Here is an 18989-nt window from a genome sequence, read left to right as displayed (position 1 = left end):
TACTTTAGAGAACTTATAAAGTATGGTCATTCACTTAAGATAATGAAATGAAGAGATAACGCTTCTACACCTGGGTTCTCATGAGTTCCCCAAGTGCTTTCTCAGATATCAAATATATATTTGAGTGTGTGCGTGTGTCTATATTAGATATAGCCTTGACTATTCATCTTCGGTGTGTGTGTGTGTTTGTGTGTGTGTGTGTTCCCTGCAGGTTCCGCCAGGTGTTCAGAAGATGAGACACGTCTGGTTAAAACCCTGTTCACCGGCTATAACAAGGTGGTCCGCCCTGTCAATCACTTCAGAGATCCGGTGGTGGTGACCGTAGGCTTGCAGCTCATCCAGCTCATTAGTGTGGTGAGGAATACAGGACTGCTTATAGGACTGGACATGGTTCCTTCTTCTTCTTCTCCTTCTCCTTCTTCTTCTTCTTCTTCTTCTTCTCTTCTTCTTCTTCTTCTTCTTCTTCTTCTTCTTCTTCTTCTTCTTCTTCTTCTTCTTCTTCTCCTTCTTCTTCTTCTTCTTCTTCTCCTTCTTCTTCTTCTCCTTCTTCTCTTCTTCTTCTTCTTCTCTTCTTCTTCTTCTTCTTCTTCTTCTTCTTCTTCTTCTTCTTCTTCTTCTTCTTCTTCTTCTTTCTTCTTCTTTCTTCTTCTTTCTTCTTCTTCTTCTTCTTCTCCTTCTTCTTCTTCTCTTCTTCTTCTTCTTCTTCTTCTTCTTCTTCTTCTTCTTCTTCTTCTTCTTCTTCTTCTTCTTCTTCTTCTTCTTCTTCTTCTTCTTCTTCTTCTTCTTATACAAAGTCTCTTCTCTTGTCTTTGTCAGGATGAAGTCAATCAAATTGTGACCAGTAATGTGCGTCTGAAACAGGTATGGTTTCTCACTGACCTGCGTGTGTCGTTCTTCTCAATAAGGTTTTTTTTCTTCAATTGAAACCACACTTTTTTGTGGTTGTGTTGTATTTAGATATGGGAGGTTGTGTTGTATTCAGATATGGGAGGTTGTGTTGTATTTAGATATGGGAGGTTGTGTTGTACTCAGATATGGGAGGTTGTGTTGTACTCAGATATGGGAGGTTGTGTTGTATTCAGATATGGGAGGTTGTGTTGTATTCAGATATGGGAGGTTGTGTTGTATTCAGATATGGGAGGTTGTGATGTACTCAGATATGGGAGGTTGTGTTATATTCAGATATGGGAGGTTGTGTTGTACTCAGATATGGGAGGTTGTGTTGTATTTAGATATGGGAGGTTGTGTTGTATTTAGATATGGGAGGTTGTGTTTATATTTAGATATGGGAGGTTGTGTTATATTTAGATATGGGAGGTTGGGTATTTAGATATTCAGATATGGGAGGTTGTGTTGTATTCAGATATGGGAGGTTGTGATGTATTCAGATATGGGAGGTTGTGTTATATTCAGATATGGGAGGTTGTGTTGTATTCAGATATGGGAGGTTGTGTTGTATTTAGATATGGGAGGTTGTGTTGTATTCAGATATGGGAGGTTGTGTTGATATGGGAGGTTGTGTTGTACTCAGATATGGGAGGTTGTGTTGATATGGGAGGTTGTGTTGTACTCAGATATGGGAGGTTGTGTTGTATTTAGATATGGGAGATTGTGTTGTACTCAGATATGGGAGGTTGTGTTGATATGGGAGGTTGTGTTGTACTCAGATATGGGAGGTTGTGTTGATATGGGAGGTTGTGTTGTACTCAGATATGGGAGGTTGTGTTGATATGGGAGGTTGTGTTGTACTCAGATATGGGAGGTTGTGTTGTACTCAGATATGGGAGATATGGGAGGTTGTGTTGTATTTAGATATGGGAGGTTGTGTTGATATGGATATGAGGTTGTGTTGTACTCAGATATGGGAGGTTGTGTTGTACTCAGATATGGGAGGTTGTGTTGTATTTAGATATGGGAGGTTGTGTTGATATGGGAGGTTGTGTTATATACTCAGATATGGGAGGTTGTGTTGTACTCAGATATGGGAGGTTGTGTTGTATTCAGATATGGGAGGTTGTGTTGTATTCAGATATGGGAGGTTGTGTTGTACTCAGATATGGGAGGTTGTGTTGTACTCAGATATGGGAGGTTGTGTTGTATTCAGATATGGGAGGTTGTGTTGTACTCAGATATGGGAGGTTGTGTTGTACTCAGATATGGGAGGTTGTGTTGTATTCAGATATGGGAGGTTGTGTTGTACTCAGATATGGGAGGACGTGAATCTGAAGTGGAACCCTGATGATTATAGTGGAATTAAGAAGATCAGAATCCCTTCTACAGACATCTGGCGTCCTGACCTCGTGCTCTATAACAAGTAAGAACCAGTCCATGCTTGTACTTTGACTGATGTACAGTATTCATTGACTTGATAAGACCTTTTCAGAAGCTAGTCTATTCCTGAAGGGCAGTTAGTGATAGAGACCAAAGGGGATCACATTTAAATGTTTTCTTTATTTAAGCTTTATTTAACTGGGCAAGTCCGTTAAGAACAAATGATTATTTACAACGACGGCCTAGGCCGGCCAAACCCTAACGCGGACGACGCTGGGCCCATTGTGCGCTGCCCTATGGGACTCCCAATCACGGCCGGTTGTGATACAGCCTGGAATCGAACCAGGGTGTCTGTAGTGACGCCTCTAACACTAATATGCAGTGCCTTAGACAGCTGCGGCTTTAACCCCAAACAGCAAGCAATGCAGATGTAGAAGCACGGTGGCTAGGAAAAACTCCCTAGAAAGGCAGGAACCTAGGAAGAAACCTAGAGAGGAACCAGGCTCTGAGGGGTGGCCAGTCCTCTTCTGGCTGTGCTGTGCGGTGGAGATTATAACAGAACACGGCCAAGATGTTCAAACGTTCCTAGATGACCAGCAGGGTCAAGGTCACAGTGGTTGTAGAGGGTGCAACAGGTCAGCACCTCAGGAGTAAATGTCAGTTGGCTTTAAATAGCCGAACATTGAGAGTTGGAGACAGCAGGTGCGGTAGAGAGAGACAGTCATAGGTGAAATATTATAGTTAGTGGTTTTATCATTTGATTATGCCTTGTTTAGAAAGCATATAAGTCATTTCAAGCCTTATTCATACAGTTTTGTTGAATAGGAAATACATCATATAATATATTTCATATTTTTATCAAATTTGTTTCATATTTGTACTGTGTACTTATGTCCTCCAAAGTCCACCTCAGCAATTTATAACTATTTTTACCAGAAAGGTGAGATTTTAGCCTTTGCGTATGCAACATTACTAGTTATTGTTTATGGCCCTCTCATGAAATAATATATTTGGGGAATTACGTAGATTAGATTTTTGATGACATTTAGTTACATTTAACTGGTTGTCTTTAATCTACCTCAACTTTTGTCTATCACCCATGAAACAACATGTTTGGCATAATTGAGTTGTTTTCAGCATTCCCTGATGATCTAATCAGGCTAACACAATTCCCCATGGGAATCCATTGATTCTGATGCTGTAATAGAAAAATTACATACTTACCTAATTTGTTTGATATTAATAGTAAACGATTCAGTATTTAACTAAGAGTAAGACTGGCCTGCTAAAGCTGAGTTTTCATGGTGTCCACTCTAGCTTCCTGCAGCTAGTCTGGGCACGGAGGACATGGGTTATACTAGAGGGTGATATATCTTTACTGACACATTATATTCTATGATCAGTGGTGCACTGAGGAAGATGTATTCCATGGACAGGATGTGGGGTGGTTGTAACTGAGATAGAGAGAGCCTGGAGGAACAGAACAAAGGCCTCAGTATTTCTGATTATCCTGGCATCTGGGAGACAGCAGATGACCAGAGGATGAACCCACAGTGGCTTATGGTGCCCCCGATCTATATGGGAGGGGTGGAACAAAGTATTCTGGATAGTAGCTATATAAATGGTGCATTGTCTGTAAAGGGAAGGCTCTCAGTCCAATGGGCAAGACTGTTGGGCTGACGGTTTCATTATTGCAATAATTAATAATCAATATTAAATAAAGACGATTGAAGAAATGACCAAGTCTCTCTCAGTACTGAATTTCAAATCAAATCAAATCAAATCAAATCAAATGTTTAGAAAGCATATAAGCATATAAAAAGCATATAAGCATATAAGTCATTTCCACGACATTTGTCAATTTATCCCTGCAGTGCAGATGGAGACTTTGGTTAGCTTAGCAGGCTAACGCAAGAGCCCATAGGAATCCATGGACTCCGATGCTAACGAGTCAATCCTCTCCACTTCCTGCAGTGCAGATGGAGACTTTGGTTAGCTTAGCAGGCTAACGCAAGAGCCCATAGGAATCCATGGACTCCGATGCTAACGAGTCAATCCTCTCCACTTCCTGCAGTGCAGATGGAGACTTTGCAATCGTCCATGAGACCAAGGTGCTGCTGGAGCACACAGGTCTGATCACCTGGAACCCTCCGGCCATCTTTAAGAGCTACTGTGAGATCATTGTGCTTCACTTCCCCTTCGACCTGCAGAACTGCAGTATGAAGCTGGGGACATGGACCTATGACGGCAACCTGGTAGTGGTCAACCCGGTAAGAAGTTTGAAAAGCACAAATGTCCAAAAAGCACATCTGAAAATGTTCCAGGTCCGGGGTGCAAAATAGTAACAATCCCATGAAAATGAGTATAAATAGTAACAATCCCATGAAAAGGAGTATAAATAGTAACAATCCCATGAAAAGGTGTAGAAATAGTAACAATCCCATGAAAAGGTGTAGAAATAGTAACAATCCCATGAAAAGGTGTAGAAATAGTAACAATCCCATGAAAAAGAATAGAAATAGTAACAATCCCACGAAAAGGAGTAGAAATAGTAACAATCCCATGAAAATGAGTAGAAATAGTAACAATCCCATGAAAAGGAGTAGAAATAGTAACAATCCCATGAAAAAGAGTGGAAATAGTAACAATCCCATGAAAAGGAGTAGAAATAGAAGCAATCCCATGAAAAAGAGTAGAAATAGTAACAATCCCATGAAAAGGAGTAGAAATAGTAACAATCCCATGAAAATGAGTAGAAATAGTAACAACCCCATGAAAATGAGTAGAAATAGTAACAATCCCATGAAAAGGAGTAGAAATAGTAACAATCCCATGAAAAGGAGTAGAAATAGTAACAATCCCACGAAAAGGAGTAGAAATAGTAACAATCCCATGAAAATGAGTAGAAATAGTAACAATCCCATGAAAAGGAGTAGAAATAGTAACAATCCCATGAAAAGGAGTAGAAATAGTAACAATCCCATGAAAATGAGTAGAAATAGAAGCAATCCCATGAAAAAGAGTAGAAATAGTAACAATCCCATGAAAAGGAGTAGAAATAGTAACAATCCCATGAAAAGGAGTAGAAATAGTAACAATCCCATGAAAATGAGTAGAAATAGTAACAATCCCATGAAAAGGAGTAGAAATAGAAGCAATCCCATGAAAAAGAGTAGAAATAGTAACAATCCCATGAAAAGGAGTTAAATAGTAACAATCCCATGAAAAGGTGTATTTAGTAACAATCCCATGAAAAAAGAAATAGTAACAATCCCATGAAAATGAAGTATAAATAGTAACAATCCCAGTAAAATAGTAACAATCCCATGAAAAGGAGTAGAAATAGAAGCAATCCCATGAAAAAGAGTAGAAATAGTAACAATCCCATGAAAAGGAGTAGAAATAGTAACAATCCCATGAAAAGGAGTAGAAATAGTAACAATCCCATGAAAAGGAGTAAAAATAGTAACAATCCCATGAAAAGGAGTAGAAATAGTAACAATCCCATGAAAAAGTGTAGAAATAGTAACAATCCCATGAAAAGGAGTCAAAATAGTAACAACCCCATGAAAAGGAATAGAAATGGCCGCACCTGTTGTATGCTCCCACATAGTTTAAACCAGCCTCTCAAATACACAACCAATGTGTATTTGTGTATATTGGAGGGGATGGGAAAAAAATAATTGTCATCCCATATGAACTAATAAAGTATATCTTATCTTAATATAACCAGTAAAGTATTGACCCTAGCCCTGTACCCGCCCCCTGTCCCCTCTCTAGGACAACGACCGGCCTGACCTGAGTAACTTCATGGAGAGTGGTGAGTGGGTGATGCAGGACTATAGGAGCTGGAAGCACTGGGTGTACTATGCCTGCTGCCCTGACACACCCTACCTGGATATCACCTACCACTTCCTGATGCTGAGGCTGCCTCTCTACTTCATCGTCAACGTCATCATCCCCTGCATGCTGTTCTCCTTCCTGACTGGACTGGTCTTCTACCTTCCCACTGACTCTGGTAGGCCTGCTGTTCTCCTTCCTGACTAGACTGGTCTTCTACACCCTGACTGACTCTGGTAGACCTGCTGAAAATTCAAATTCACACATTTCCCCACATTTACATCAAATGGAAATGTGTATTTTCTTGGCTCACTCACGTACATTACAATACATTTAAAACAACAATCCCCACAAGCCGTGGACCAATTGCTCTTGGGTCTGTCGAACGTTTTCACAAAGGCAGTAACAGTTTCTCAATAAATAGTCCTGAGAGTGATACCAGCTGTTTGAATAGATCAAATGTGTCAGTGGTTTTAGAGTAGTATTGTTGCAGTGTATTGTTGTGTTTGACTCCTCTAACCATGTCTCTGTATGTAAGAAGATGACCCTGTCTATATGTCCTGCTGTCTCCGACTGTGGACTTGTTGTTGTTGATGTTGTTGTTGTTGTTGTTGACTCCAGTGTCTCTGTTCCATACAGGTGAGAAGATGACCCTGTCTATCTGTCCAGCTGTCTCCGACTGTGGACTTGTTGTTGTTAATGTTGATGTTGTTGTTCTTGATGATGTTGTTGATGTTGTTGTTGTTGACTCCAGTGTCTCTGTTCCATACAGGTGAGAAGATGAACCTGTCTATCTGTCCAGCTGTCTCCGACTGTGGTCTTGTTTTTGTTGTTGATAATGTTGATGATGTTGTTGATGATGTTGATGTTGTTCTTGATGATGTTGTTGTTGTTGTTGTTGACTCCAGTGTCTCTGTTCCATACAGGTGAGAAGATGACCCTGTCTATCTGTCCTGCTCTCTCCGACTGTGGTCTTGTTGTTGTTAATGCTGTTGTTGTTGATGTTGTTGCTGATGTTGTTGTTGATGTTGTTGTTGTTGATGTTGATGTTGATGATGTTGTTGATGTTGATGTTGTTGTTGTTGATGATGTTGTTGGTGTTGTTGTTGTTGTTGATATTGTTGTTGTTGTTGATGATATTGTTAATGTTGTTGTTGATGTTGTTGTTGTTGTTGTTCATGACGTTGTTGGTGTTGTTGTTGATGTTGTTGCTGATGTTGTTATTGATGTTGTTGATGTTGATGTTGATGTTGATGATGTTGTTGATGTTGATGTTGTTGTTGTTGTTGATGTTGTTGTTGTCGATGATGTTGTTGGTGTTGTTGTTGTTGATATTGTTGTTGATGATGTTGTTAATGTTGTTGTTGATGTTGTTGTTGTTGTTGTTGTTGTTGACACCAGTGTCTCTGTTCCATACAGGTGAGAAGATGACCCTGTCTATCTCTGTCCTGCTGTCTCTGACTGTGTTTCTGCTGGTCATCGTGGAGCTCATCCCCTCCACCTCCAGTGCAGTGCCTCTCATTGGGAAGTACATGCTCTTCACCATGGTCTTCGTCATAGCCTCCATCGTCATCACCGTCATCGTCATCAACACACACCACCGCTCTCCCAGTACACACACAATGCCCCAGTGGGTCCGCAAGGTAGGTCAACCGACCGACCGACCGATCGATCAATAAATCCATCAGTCAGTCAGTCAGTCAATCAATCAGTCAGTCAGTCAATAAATACATCAGTCAGTCAATCAATCAGTCAATCAATAAATCAGTCAGTCGGTCAATCAATCAGCCAATCAGTCAATCAGTCAATCAATCAATCAGTCAGTCAGTCAATAAATCAGTCAATCAGTTAGTCAATCAGTCAGTCAATCAATAAATAAATCAGTCAGTCAGTCAGTCAGTTAGTCAGTCAATAATTCAATAAATAAATTAGTCAGTCAGTCAGTCAGTAAATAAATCAATCAGTCAGTCAGTCAATAAATCAATGAATCAATCAGCCAGTCAATCAAGATAGGTCAACCAACTGACCGATCGACCGATCGATAAATCAATCAGTCAGTCAGTCAGTCGGTCAATAAATCAGTCAATAAGGCAGTCAATCAGTCAGTAAATAAATCAGTCAATAAATAAATAAATCAGTCAGTCAGTCAATAAATCAGTCAGTCAGTCAATAAATCAGTCAGTCAATGAGTCAGTCAGTCAGTCAATAAATCAATAAATCAATCAGTCAATCAAGGTAGGTCAACCAACCGGCTGACCGACCGATCGATGAATCAATCAGTCAGTCAATAAGTCAGTCATTCGGTCAATAAATCAGTCAATCAGTCAATCAATAAATCAGTCAATAAATAAATCAGTCAGTCAGTCAATCAATAAATTAGTCAGTCAGTCAATAAATCAGTCAACCAGTCAGTCAGTCAATAAATCAATCAGTCAGTCAGTCAGTCAGTCAATAAATCAATCAGTCAGTCAATCAAGGTAGGTCAACCAACCGACCGATCGATCGATCAATAAATCAATCAATAAATCAATCAATCAATCAGTCAATCAATCAATCAAGTAGGTAGACTAGGTACAATGGACAAAGTGAATGTCAGCACATCTCATTCCTAATTTAGCGATGTCAGTAAAACATCTAGTGGTGTCCTAGTTTTCAGACCCCTTGGTGTGATGGCCGTGACATTGGATTGTCAGGCTTCCCCGTAAATTCTCTGTGTCTTCCGTTGGGCTTTTGGGTTTTCTCTTGGCTGCACTGCCACCTGGTGGTACTAATGCAGTATGTCATGTATTTTGTCAGGTGTTAGTGACATTCTGCGTTCGGCCATTTAGAACAGTGGTTCCCAACCATTTTGGGTTACTGTTCCACCAACGGAATTCTGCTCTGCCCGGAGTACCCCCTCATGTGCATTTTACCAGTAAGCCGGTGGTTTCATGAGTCTTCTCAGGTACCATATGTGGAAAGACCAAGTACCCCCAGGGGTCCTAGTACCTCTGGTTGGGAACCACTGATTTAGAACCCCTCAGCTCTCAGCAGCCTCTCTAGCGGGGCTCTCCTTTGAGAGACAGGAAGTAGTTAAGAGCAGTCTGTCTGTCTGTCTGTCCTATTGCTGACTTTAGCTGAGTCATTTGAGTAATGGCATGTCAGGTTTCAAATCAAATCAAATCAAATCAAATTTTATTTGTCACATACACATGGTTAGCAGATGTTAATGCGAGTGTAGCGAAATGCTTGTGCTTCTAGTTCCGACAATGCAGTAATAAAAAGCAAGTAATCTAACTAACAATTCCAAAAAAAACTACTGTCTTATACACAGTGTAAGGGGATAAAGAATATGTACATAAGGATATATGAATGAGTGATGGTACAGAGCAGCATAGGCAAGATACAGTAGATGATATCGAGTACAGTATATACATATGAGATAAGTATGTAAACCAAGTGGCATAGTTAAAGTGGCTAGTGATACATGTATTACATAAGGATGCAGTCGATGATATAGAGTACAGTATCAACGTATGCATATGAGATGAACAATGTAGGGTAAGTAACATTATATAAGGTAGCATTGTTTAAAGTGGCTAGTGATATATTTACATCATTTCCCATCAATTCCCATGATTAAAGTGGCTGGAGTAGAGTCAGTGTCATTGACAGTGTGTTGGCAGTAGCCACTCAATGTTAGTGGTGGCTGTTTAACAGTCTGATGGCCTTGAGATAGAAGCTGTTTTTCAGTCTCTCGGTCCCAGCTTTGATGCACCTGTACTGACCTCGCCTTCTGGATGACAGCGGGGTGAACAGGCAGTGGCTCGGGTGGTTGATGTCCTTGATGATCTTTATGGCCTTCCTGTAGCATCGGGTGGTGTAGGTGTCCTGGAGGGCAGGTAGTTTGCCCCCGGTGATGCGTTGTGCAGACCTCACTACCCTCTGGAGAGCCTTACGGTTGAGGGCGGTGCAGTTGCCATACCAGGCGGTGATACAGCCCGCCAGGATGCTCTCGATTGTGCATCTGTAGAAGTTTGTGAGTGCTTTTGGTGACAAGCCGAATTTCTTCAGCCTCCTGAGGTTGAAGAGGCGCTGCTGCGCCTTCCTCACGATGTTGTCTGTGTGAGTGGACCAATTCAGTTTGTCTGTGATGTGTATGCCGAGGAACTTAAAACTTGCTACCCTCTCCACTACTGTTCCATCGATGTGGATAGGGGGGTGTTCCCTCTGCTGTTTCCTGAAGTCCACAATCATCTCCTTAGTTTTGTTGACGTTGAGTGTGAGGTTATTTTCCTGACACCACACTCCGAGGGCCCTCACCTCCTCCCTGTAGGCCGTCTCGTCGTTGTTGGTAATCAAGCCTACCACTGTTGTGTCGTCCGCAAACTTGATGATTGAGTTGGAGGCGTGCATGGCCACGCAGTCGTGGGTGAACAGGGAGTACAGGAGAGGGCTCAGAACGCACCCTTGTGGGGCCCCAGTGTTGAGGATCAGCGGGGAGGAGATGTTGTTGCCTACCCTCACCACCTGGGGGCGGCCCGTCAGGAAGTCCAGTACCCAGTTGCACAGGGCGGGGTCGAGACCCAGGGTCTCGAGCTTGATGACGAGCTTGGAGGGTACTATGGTGTTGAATGCAGAGCTGTAGTCGATGAACAGCATTCTCACATAGGTATTCCTCTTGTCCAGATGGGTTAGGGCAGTGTGCAGTGTGGTTGAGATTGCATCGTCTGTGGACCTATTTGGGCGGTAAGCAAATTGGAGTGGGTCAAGGGTGTCAGGTAGGGTGGAGGTGATATGGTCCTTGACTAGTCTCTCAAAGCACTTCATGATGACGGATGTGAGTGCTACGGGGCGGTAGTCGTTTAGCTCAGTTACCTTAGCTTTCTTGGGAACAGGAACAATGGTGGCCCTCTTGAAGCCTGTGGGAACAGCAGACTGGTATAGGGATTGATTGAATATGTCCGTAAACACACCGGCCAGCTGGTCTGCGCATGCTCTGAGGGCGCGGCTGGGGATGCCGTCTGGGCCTGCAGCCTTGCGAGGGTTAACACGTTTAAATGTCTTACTCACTTCGGCTGCAGTAGGAAGGGAGGAGAGACCGCATGTTTCCGTTGCAGGCCGTGTCAGTGGCACTGTATTGTCCTCAAAGCGGGCAAAAAGTTATTTAGTCTGCCTGGGAGCAAGACATCCTGGTCCGTGACTGGGCTGGGTTTCTTCCTGTAGTCCGTGATTGACTGTAGACCCTGCCACATACCTCTTGTGTCTGAGCCGTTGAATTGAGATTCTACTTTGTCTCTGTACTGGCGCTTAGCTTGTTTGATAGCCTTGCGGAGGGAATAGCTGCACTGTTTGTATTCAGTCATGTTACCAGACACCTTGCCCTGATTAAAAGCAGTGGTTCGTGCCTTCAGTTTCACACGAATGCTGCCATCAATCCACGGTTTCTGGTTAGGGAATGTTTTAATCGTTGCTATGGGAACGACATCTTCAACGCACGTTCTAATGAACTCGCACACCGTATCAGCGTATTCGTCAATGTTGTTGTCTGACGCAATACGAATCATCTCCCAGTCCACGTGATGGAAGCAGTCTTGGAGTGTGGAGTCAGCTTGGTCGGACCAGCGTTGGACAGACCTCAGCGTGGGAGCTTCTTGTTTTAGTTTCTGTCTGTAGGCAGGGATCAACAAAATGGAGTCGTGGTCAGCTTTTCCGAAAGGGGGGCGGGGCAGGGCCTTATATCCGTCGCGGAAGTTAGAGTAACAATGATCCAGGGTCTTTCCACCCCTGGTTGCGCAATCGATATGCTGATAAAATTTAGGGAGTCTTGTTTTCAGATTAGCCTTGTTAAAATCCCCAGCTACAATGAATGCAGCCTCCGGATAAATCGTTTCCAGTTTGCAGAGAGTTAGATAAAGTTCGTTCAGAGCCATCGATGTGTCTGCTTGGGGGGGGATATATACGGCTGTGATTATAATCGAAGATAATTCTCTTGGTAGATAATGCGGTCTACATTTGATTGTGAGGAATTCTAAATCAGGTGAACAGAAGGATTTGAGTTCCTGTATGTTTCTTTCATCACACCATGTCACGTTAGTCATAAGGCATACGCCCCCGCCCCTCTTCTTACCAGAAAGATGTTTGTTTCTGTCGGCGCGATGCGTGGAGAAACCCGCTGGCTGCACCGCTTCGGATTGCGTCTCTCCAGTTAGCCATGTTTCCGTGAAGCAGAGAACGTTACAGTCTCTGATGTCCCTCTGGAATGCTACCCTTGCTCGGATTTCATCAACCTTGTTGTCAAGAGACTGGACATTGGCAAGAAGAATGCTAGGGAGTGGTGCACGATGTGCCCGTCTCCGGAGTCTGACCAGAAGACCGCTTCGTTTCCCTCTTTTTCTGAGTCGTTTTTTTTTTTTTTTTTTGGTCGCTGCATGTGATCCACTCGGTTACACTGGTTGTAAGGCAGAACACAGGATCCGCATCGCGAAAAACATATTCTTGGTCGTACTGATGGTGAGTTGACGCTGATCTTATATTCAGTAGTTCTTCTCGGCTGTATGTAAAGAAACCTAAGATGACCTGGGGTACTAGTGTAAGAAATAACACGTAAAAAAACAAAAAACTGCATAGATTCCTAGGAACGCGAAGCGAGGCGGCCATCTCTGTCGGCGCCGGAAGTATGTTTGTCAGTTTATTCATTGAGTACTCATGGTTTTATGGTTGATGTACGTGATCTTGATTATCATGAAAAATATGTTCGGCCCCAACACAGTATTATGTGCTTTACAGTACTTTGTGTTACTCATTACAATGTATTTACAGTAATTCATGTACTATATATAACTTGTGTTACTCAATACAATATATTTACAGTAATTAGTCTACTGTATATAACTTGTATTACTCAATACAATGTATTTACAGTAATTAGTGTACTGCATATAACTTGTGTTACTCAATACAATGTATTTACAGTAATTAGTCTACTGTATATAACTTGTATTACTCAATACAATGTATTTACAGTAATTAGTGTACTGTATATAACTTGTGTTACTCATTACAATGTATTTACAGTAATTTGTCTACTGTATATAACTTGTGTTACTCAATACAATGTATTTACAGTAATTAGTGTACTGTATATAACTTGTGTTACTCATTACAATGTATTTACAGTAATTAGTGTACTGTATATAACTTGTGTTACTCATTACAATGTATTTACAGTAATTAGTGTACTGTATATAACTTGTGTTACTCAATACAATATATTTACAGTAATTAGTCTACTGTATATAACTTGTATTACTCAATACAATGTATTTACAGTAATTCATGTACTATATATAACTTTGTGTTACTCATTACAATGTATTTACAGTAATTTGTCTACTGTATATCACTTGTGTTACTCATTACAATGTATTTACAGTAATTAGTGTACTGTATATAACTTGTGTTACTCATTACAATGTATTTACAGTAATTAGTGTACTGTATATAACTTGTGTTACTCATTACAATGTATTTACAGTAATTCGTCTACTGTATATCACTTGTGTTACTCATTACAATGTATTTACAGTAATTAGTGTACTGTATATAACTTGTGTTACTCATTACAATGTATTTACAGTAATTCGTCGACTGTATATAACTTGTATTACTCAATACAGTAATTCGTCTACTGTATATAACTTGTATTACTCAATACAATGTATTTACAGTAATTAGTGTACTGTATATAACTTGTGTTACTCATTACAATGTATTTACAGTAATTAGTGTACTGTATATAACTTGTGTTACTCATTACAATGTATTTACAGTAATTAGTGTACTGTATATAACTTGTGTTACTCATTACAATGTATTTACAGTAATTTGTCTACTGTATATAACTTGTATTACTCAATACAATGTATTTACAGTAATTAGTGTACTGTATATAACTTGTGTTACTCATTACAATGTATTTACAGTAATTAGTGTACTGTATATAACTTGTGTTACTCATTACAATGTATTTACAGTAATTAGTGTACTGTATATAACTTGTGTTACTCATTACAATGTATTTACAGTAATTCGTCTACTGTATATAACTTGTATTACTCAATACAATGTATTTACAGTAATTAGTGTACTGTATATAACTTGTGTTACTCATTACAATGTATTTACAGTAATTAGTGTACTGTATATAACTTGTGTTACTCATTACAATGTATTTACAGTAATTAGTGTACTGTATATAACTTGTGTTACTCATTACAATGTATTTACAGTAATTCGTCTACTGTATATAACTTGTGCTACTCATTACAATGTATTTACAGTAATTAGTGTACTGTATATAACTTGTGTTACTCATTACAATGTATTTACAGTAATTGATGTACTGTACAGTACTTTGTGTTACTCATTACAATGTATTTACAGTAATTGATGTACTGTACAGTACCTTGTGTTATTCGTTACAATGTATTTACAGTAATTGATTTACTTTACATGACTTGTTGTTACTCATTACAATGTATTTTCCTGTATTTCAGATTTTCATCGACACCATCCCCAATTTCATGTTCTTCTCGACCATGAAGCGTCCATCCAGGGACAGGCAGGAGAAGAGGATCCACCCGGCTGACTTTGACATCTCCGACATCTCGGGCAAGCCTGCCCCTGCCTCTGTCACCTTCCAGTCCCCCATCACCAAGAACCCGGACGTCCGCAGCGCCATCGAGGGGGTCAAGTACATCGCAGAGACCATGAAGTCTGATGAAGAGTCCAACAATGTAAGAATATGATCTCAGGAAGCATTTATGGAACTCATGTCTGTCTGTCTGTCTGTCTGTCTGTCTGTCTGTCTGTCTGTCTGTCTGTCTGAGTCTGTCTGTCTGTCTGTCTGTCTGTCTGTCTGTCTGTCTGTCTGTCTGTCTGTCTGTCTGTCTGTCTGTCTGTCTGTCTGTCTGTCTGTCTGTCTGTCTGTCTGTCTGTCTGTCTGTCTGTCTGAGTCTGTCTGTCTGTCTTTGTTTCTGAGTCTGTCTGTCTTTGTGTCTGAGCCTGTCTGTCTTTGTGTCTGAGCCTGTCTTTAAGTCTGTCTGTCTTTGCATCTGAGTCTGTCTGTCTTTGTATCTGAGCCTGTCTTTAAGTCTGTCTGTCTTTGCATCTGAGTCTGTCTGTCTGTCTGTCTTTGTGTCTGAGCCTGTTTGTCTTTGAGTCTGTCTGTCTTTGTGGTGAGTCTCTCTGTCTGTCTTTGTATCTGAGTCTGTCTGTCTTTGTGTTGAGTCTGTCTGTCTTTGTATCTGAGTCTGTCTGTTTTTTGTGTCTGAGCCTGTCTGTCTTCGAGTCTGTCTGTCTTTGTGGTGAGTCTGTCTGTCTGTCTTTGTATCTGAGCCTGTCTGTCTTTGTGTTGAGTCTGTCTATCTGTCTTTGTATCTGAGTCTGTCTGTCTTTGTGGTGAGTCTGTCTGTCTTTGTATCTGAGTCTGTCTGTCTGTCTGTCTTTGTATCTGAGCCTGTCTGTCTTTGAGTCTGTCTGTCTTTGTGGTGAGTCTGTCTGTCTGTCTTTGTATCTGAGCCTGTCTGTCTTTGAGTCTGTCTGTCTTTGTGGTGAGTCTGTCTATCTGTCTTTGTATCTGAGTCTGTCTGTCTTTGTGGTGAGTCTGTCTATCTGTCTTTGTATCTGAGTCTGTCTGTCTTTGTGGTGAGTCTGTCTGTCTTTGTATCTGAGTCTGTCTGTCTGTCTGTCTGTCTGTCTGTCTGTCTGTCTTTGTGTCTGAGCCTGTCTGTCTTTGAGTCTGTCTGTCTTTGTGGTGAGTCTGTCTATCTTTGTATATGAGTCTGTCTTTCTTTGTGCCTGAGTCTGTCTGTCTGTCTGTCTATCTTTCGAGCTTTCATGTTTTAATGTTGTGTGGCTAATACAAAAACAAATTGTCTTGAAAATGTTAATGACTCAACTCTCTATTCTCTCCTCACATCACACCTCTCTCTCTCTCCTCACCCCCTCCTCTCTCTTCCATCCTCTCTCTCCTCACCTTTCACCCCCTCTCTCTCGCTCATCTCTCCTCCCTCTCCCTCTTTCTCTCTCCTCACCTTTCACCCCCTCCTCTCACTTCCCTCCTCTCTCTCCTCACCTTTCACCCCCTCCTCTCTCTCCCTCCTCTCCCTCCCTCCTCTCTCTCCCTCACCTTTCACCCCCTCCTCTCTCTCCCTCCTCTCTCTCCCTCCTCTCTCTCCTCACCTTTCACCCCCTCCTCTCTCTCCCTCCTCTCCCTCCCTCCTCTCTCTCCTCACCTTTCACCCCCTCCTCTCTCTCCCTCCTCTCCCTCCCTCCTCTCTCTCCTCACCTTTCACCCCCTCCTCTCTCTCCCTCCTCTCCCTCCCTCCTCTCTCTCCTCACCTTTCACACCCCTCTCCTCCTCTCCCCTCTCCTCTCCCTCCCTCCTCTCTCTCCTCACCTTTCACCCCTCTCCTCACCTTTCACCCCCTCTCCTCCTCTCTCCTCCCTCTCCCTCTTTCTCTCTCCTCACCTTTCACCCCCCTCTCACTTCCCATCTCTCCTCCTCTCTCCCTCTTTCTCTCTCCTCACCTTTCACCCCCTCCTCCTCTCACTTCCCTCCTCTCTCTCCCTCCTCTCTCTCCTCACCTTTCACCCCCCTCCTCTCCCTCTCCTCTCCTCTCCCTCCCTCCTCTCTCTCCCTCACCTTTCACCCCTCCTCCCTCCTCCCTCTCCTCCCTCCCTCCCTCCTCTCTCTCCTCACCTTTCACCCCCTCCTCTCTCTCCCTCCTCTCCCTCCCTCCTCTCTCTCCTCACCTTTCACCCCCTCCTCTCTCTCCCTCCTCTCCCTCCCTCCTCTCTCTCCTCACCTTTCACCCCCTCCTCTCTCTCCCTCCCTCTCCCTCCCTCCTCTCTCTCCTCACCTTTCACCCCCTCTCTCTCTCTCCCTCCTCCCCTCCCTCTTTCTCTCTCCTCACCTTTCACCCCCTCCTCTCACTTCCCTCCTCTCTCTCCCTCCCTCTCTCCTCACCTTTCACCCCCCTCTCTCTCCTCTCCCTCCCCTCCCTCCTCCTCACCTTTCACCTTTCACCCCCTCCTCTCTCTCCCTCCTCTCCTCACCTTTCCCCCCTCCTCTCCTCCCTCCCTCTCTCCTCTCTCCCTCCCTCACCTTTCACCCCACCTCCTCCCCCTCCTCCTCCTCCCTCCCTCCCTCCTCCTCTCTCCTCACCTTTCACCCCCTCCTCTCTCTCCCTCCTCTCCTCCCTCCTCTCTCTCCTCACCTTTCACCCCCTCCTCTCTCTCCCTCCCTCCCTCCCTCCTCTCCCTCCCTCCTCCCTCCTCTCTCTCTCACCTTTCACCCCCCTCCTCTCTCTCCCTCCTCTCCCTCCCTCCTCTCTCTCCTCACCTTTCACCCCCTCCTCTCTCTTCCCTCCTCTCTCAGGCTGCTGAGGAGTGGAAGTTTGTAGCCATGGTCCTGGATCACATCTTGCTGTGTGTGTTCATGGCTGTGTGTATCATCGGCACCATGGGAGTGTTCGCTGGACGCCTCATTGAGCTGAGCATGCAGGGCTAAAGGAGAGGCCTAGCCGGAGTCATCGAGCTCTGGCCACACCCTGGTTCTCCTGCTCGCTCCGACACCTGTCTGCTGTGCCTCTACCCCGACTCATCTGGAAATGACAATCAATCGATTAATTGGATCGTTGATTGAATGTAACTGGTCCAGTGAGGTGTTGTTATTGTTAGCTTCTTTTGTGCATGGAGATTACAGTTGAAAATATGGACATTCACGGCACTCGGTGTTGAGAAGGTGTCCCGCTGTCAGCTGTCTGTGACTTGATGGATGGTGTTTAAGGAACGATGGTTAACCTACCTAACGAGGGGATTCCTTTATTTCTAACCATCCTTCCTCACGTGGAACGAAGGATGCAGAGTATGTTGGTTTAACAAACTCTGCATAATGGCTCTGATTGGGAGCACTCTGGCACTCTTATGGCACTCTGGATGAGGGAGGTCACATTATGGTACTGTGGATGAGGGAGGTCACATTATGGTACTGTGGATGAGGGAGGTCACATTATGGTACTGTGGATGAGGGAGGTCACATTATGGTACTGTGGATGAGGGAGGTCACATTATGGTACTGTGGATGAGGGAGGTCACATTATGGAACTCTGGATGAGGGAGGTCACATTATGGTACTGTGGATGGGGAGATCACATTATGGTACTGTGGATGAGGGAGGTCACATTATGGAACTCTGGATGAGGGAGGTCACATTATGGTACTGTGGATGGCGGAGATCACATTATGGTACTGTGGATGAGGGAGGTCACATTATGGTACTGTGGATGAGGGAGGTCACATTATGGTACTGTGGATGGCGGAGATCACAAGCAGCTGGTAGTGCATCTCGCCATTGTTGCATGATCATGATTGACTATCAGAAGATCAGTTTGAATGAGTTTCTCAACGTTGATTTAGAAGTGTTCCAGTCTTGTGGATGTGCTGTTGCTTATTCAATACAGATGAGAGTGCAGGGGCTGCTGGGAAACTACATGATGTTTTATCTTGTCTGATGTTAGGGTTTTCTCTCCTCCTTCTGCCAAATGTCATCATGGTTCTATTTTTAGATTTGGTTAGATGTAAAAAATAAAATCTACTTCCAGATAAGCCTGTCTTTTTGTATTGTGTTTTTTTACATTGACAGGGACGGCATAAACTTTAGTTAGTAAAATAATTGTGCATGTCATTTTCTCCATTAAGAAGATAAACTGTGCGCCTGGGTCCTTTTTCTGTTGAATAAATTATTAAATTACCTTATTTTAACGTATTATTTTAGATTTTCCAGTAGTCAACACGTATCTGTTCTGTTCTCCTCTCATCAGTAAACGTCTTTA

The 18989-nt window shown here is 42.8% G+C and overlaps 1 protein-coding gene across 1 annotated transcript in view; it reads left to right on the top strand.

Annotated features, from left to right (window-relative positions):
* Positions 1-18762, top strand: part of LOC112241481 (acetylcholine receptor subunit alpha) — a 20332-nt gene extending 1570 nt beyond the window's left edge. Inside the window, exons 2-9 of the mRNA XM_042318968.1 lie at positions 212-354; positions 817-861; positions 2205-2314; positions 4346-4541; positions 6052-6289; positions 7531-7754; positions 14649-14888; positions 17534-18762. Of these exons, the coding sequence (XP_042174902.1) occupies positions 212-354; positions 817-861; positions 2205-2314; positions 4346-4541; positions 6052-6289; positions 7531-7754; positions 14649-14888; positions 17534-17665 (1328 nt within the window). The 3' untranslated portion in view covers positions 17666-18762. The remainder of the gene's footprint in view (positions 1-211; positions 355-816; positions 862-2204; positions 2315-4345; positions 4542-6051; positions 6290-7530; positions 7755-14648; positions 14889-17533) is intronic.
* The last annotated feature ends 227 nt before the right edge of the window (positions 18763-18989 follow it).

This window comes from Oncorhynchus tshawytscha, unplaced genomic scaffold (genome assembly GCF_018296145.1).
Source record: "Oncorhynchus tshawytscha isolate Ot180627B unplaced genomic scaffold, Otsh_v2.0 Un_contig_5015_pilon_pilon, whole genome shotgun sequence".
NCBI lineage: Eukaryota > Metazoa > Chordata > Actinopteri > Salmoniformes > Salmonidae > Oncorhynchus > Oncorhynchus tshawytscha.
This window is presented reverse-complemented; position numbering and strand designations above follow the sequence as displayed.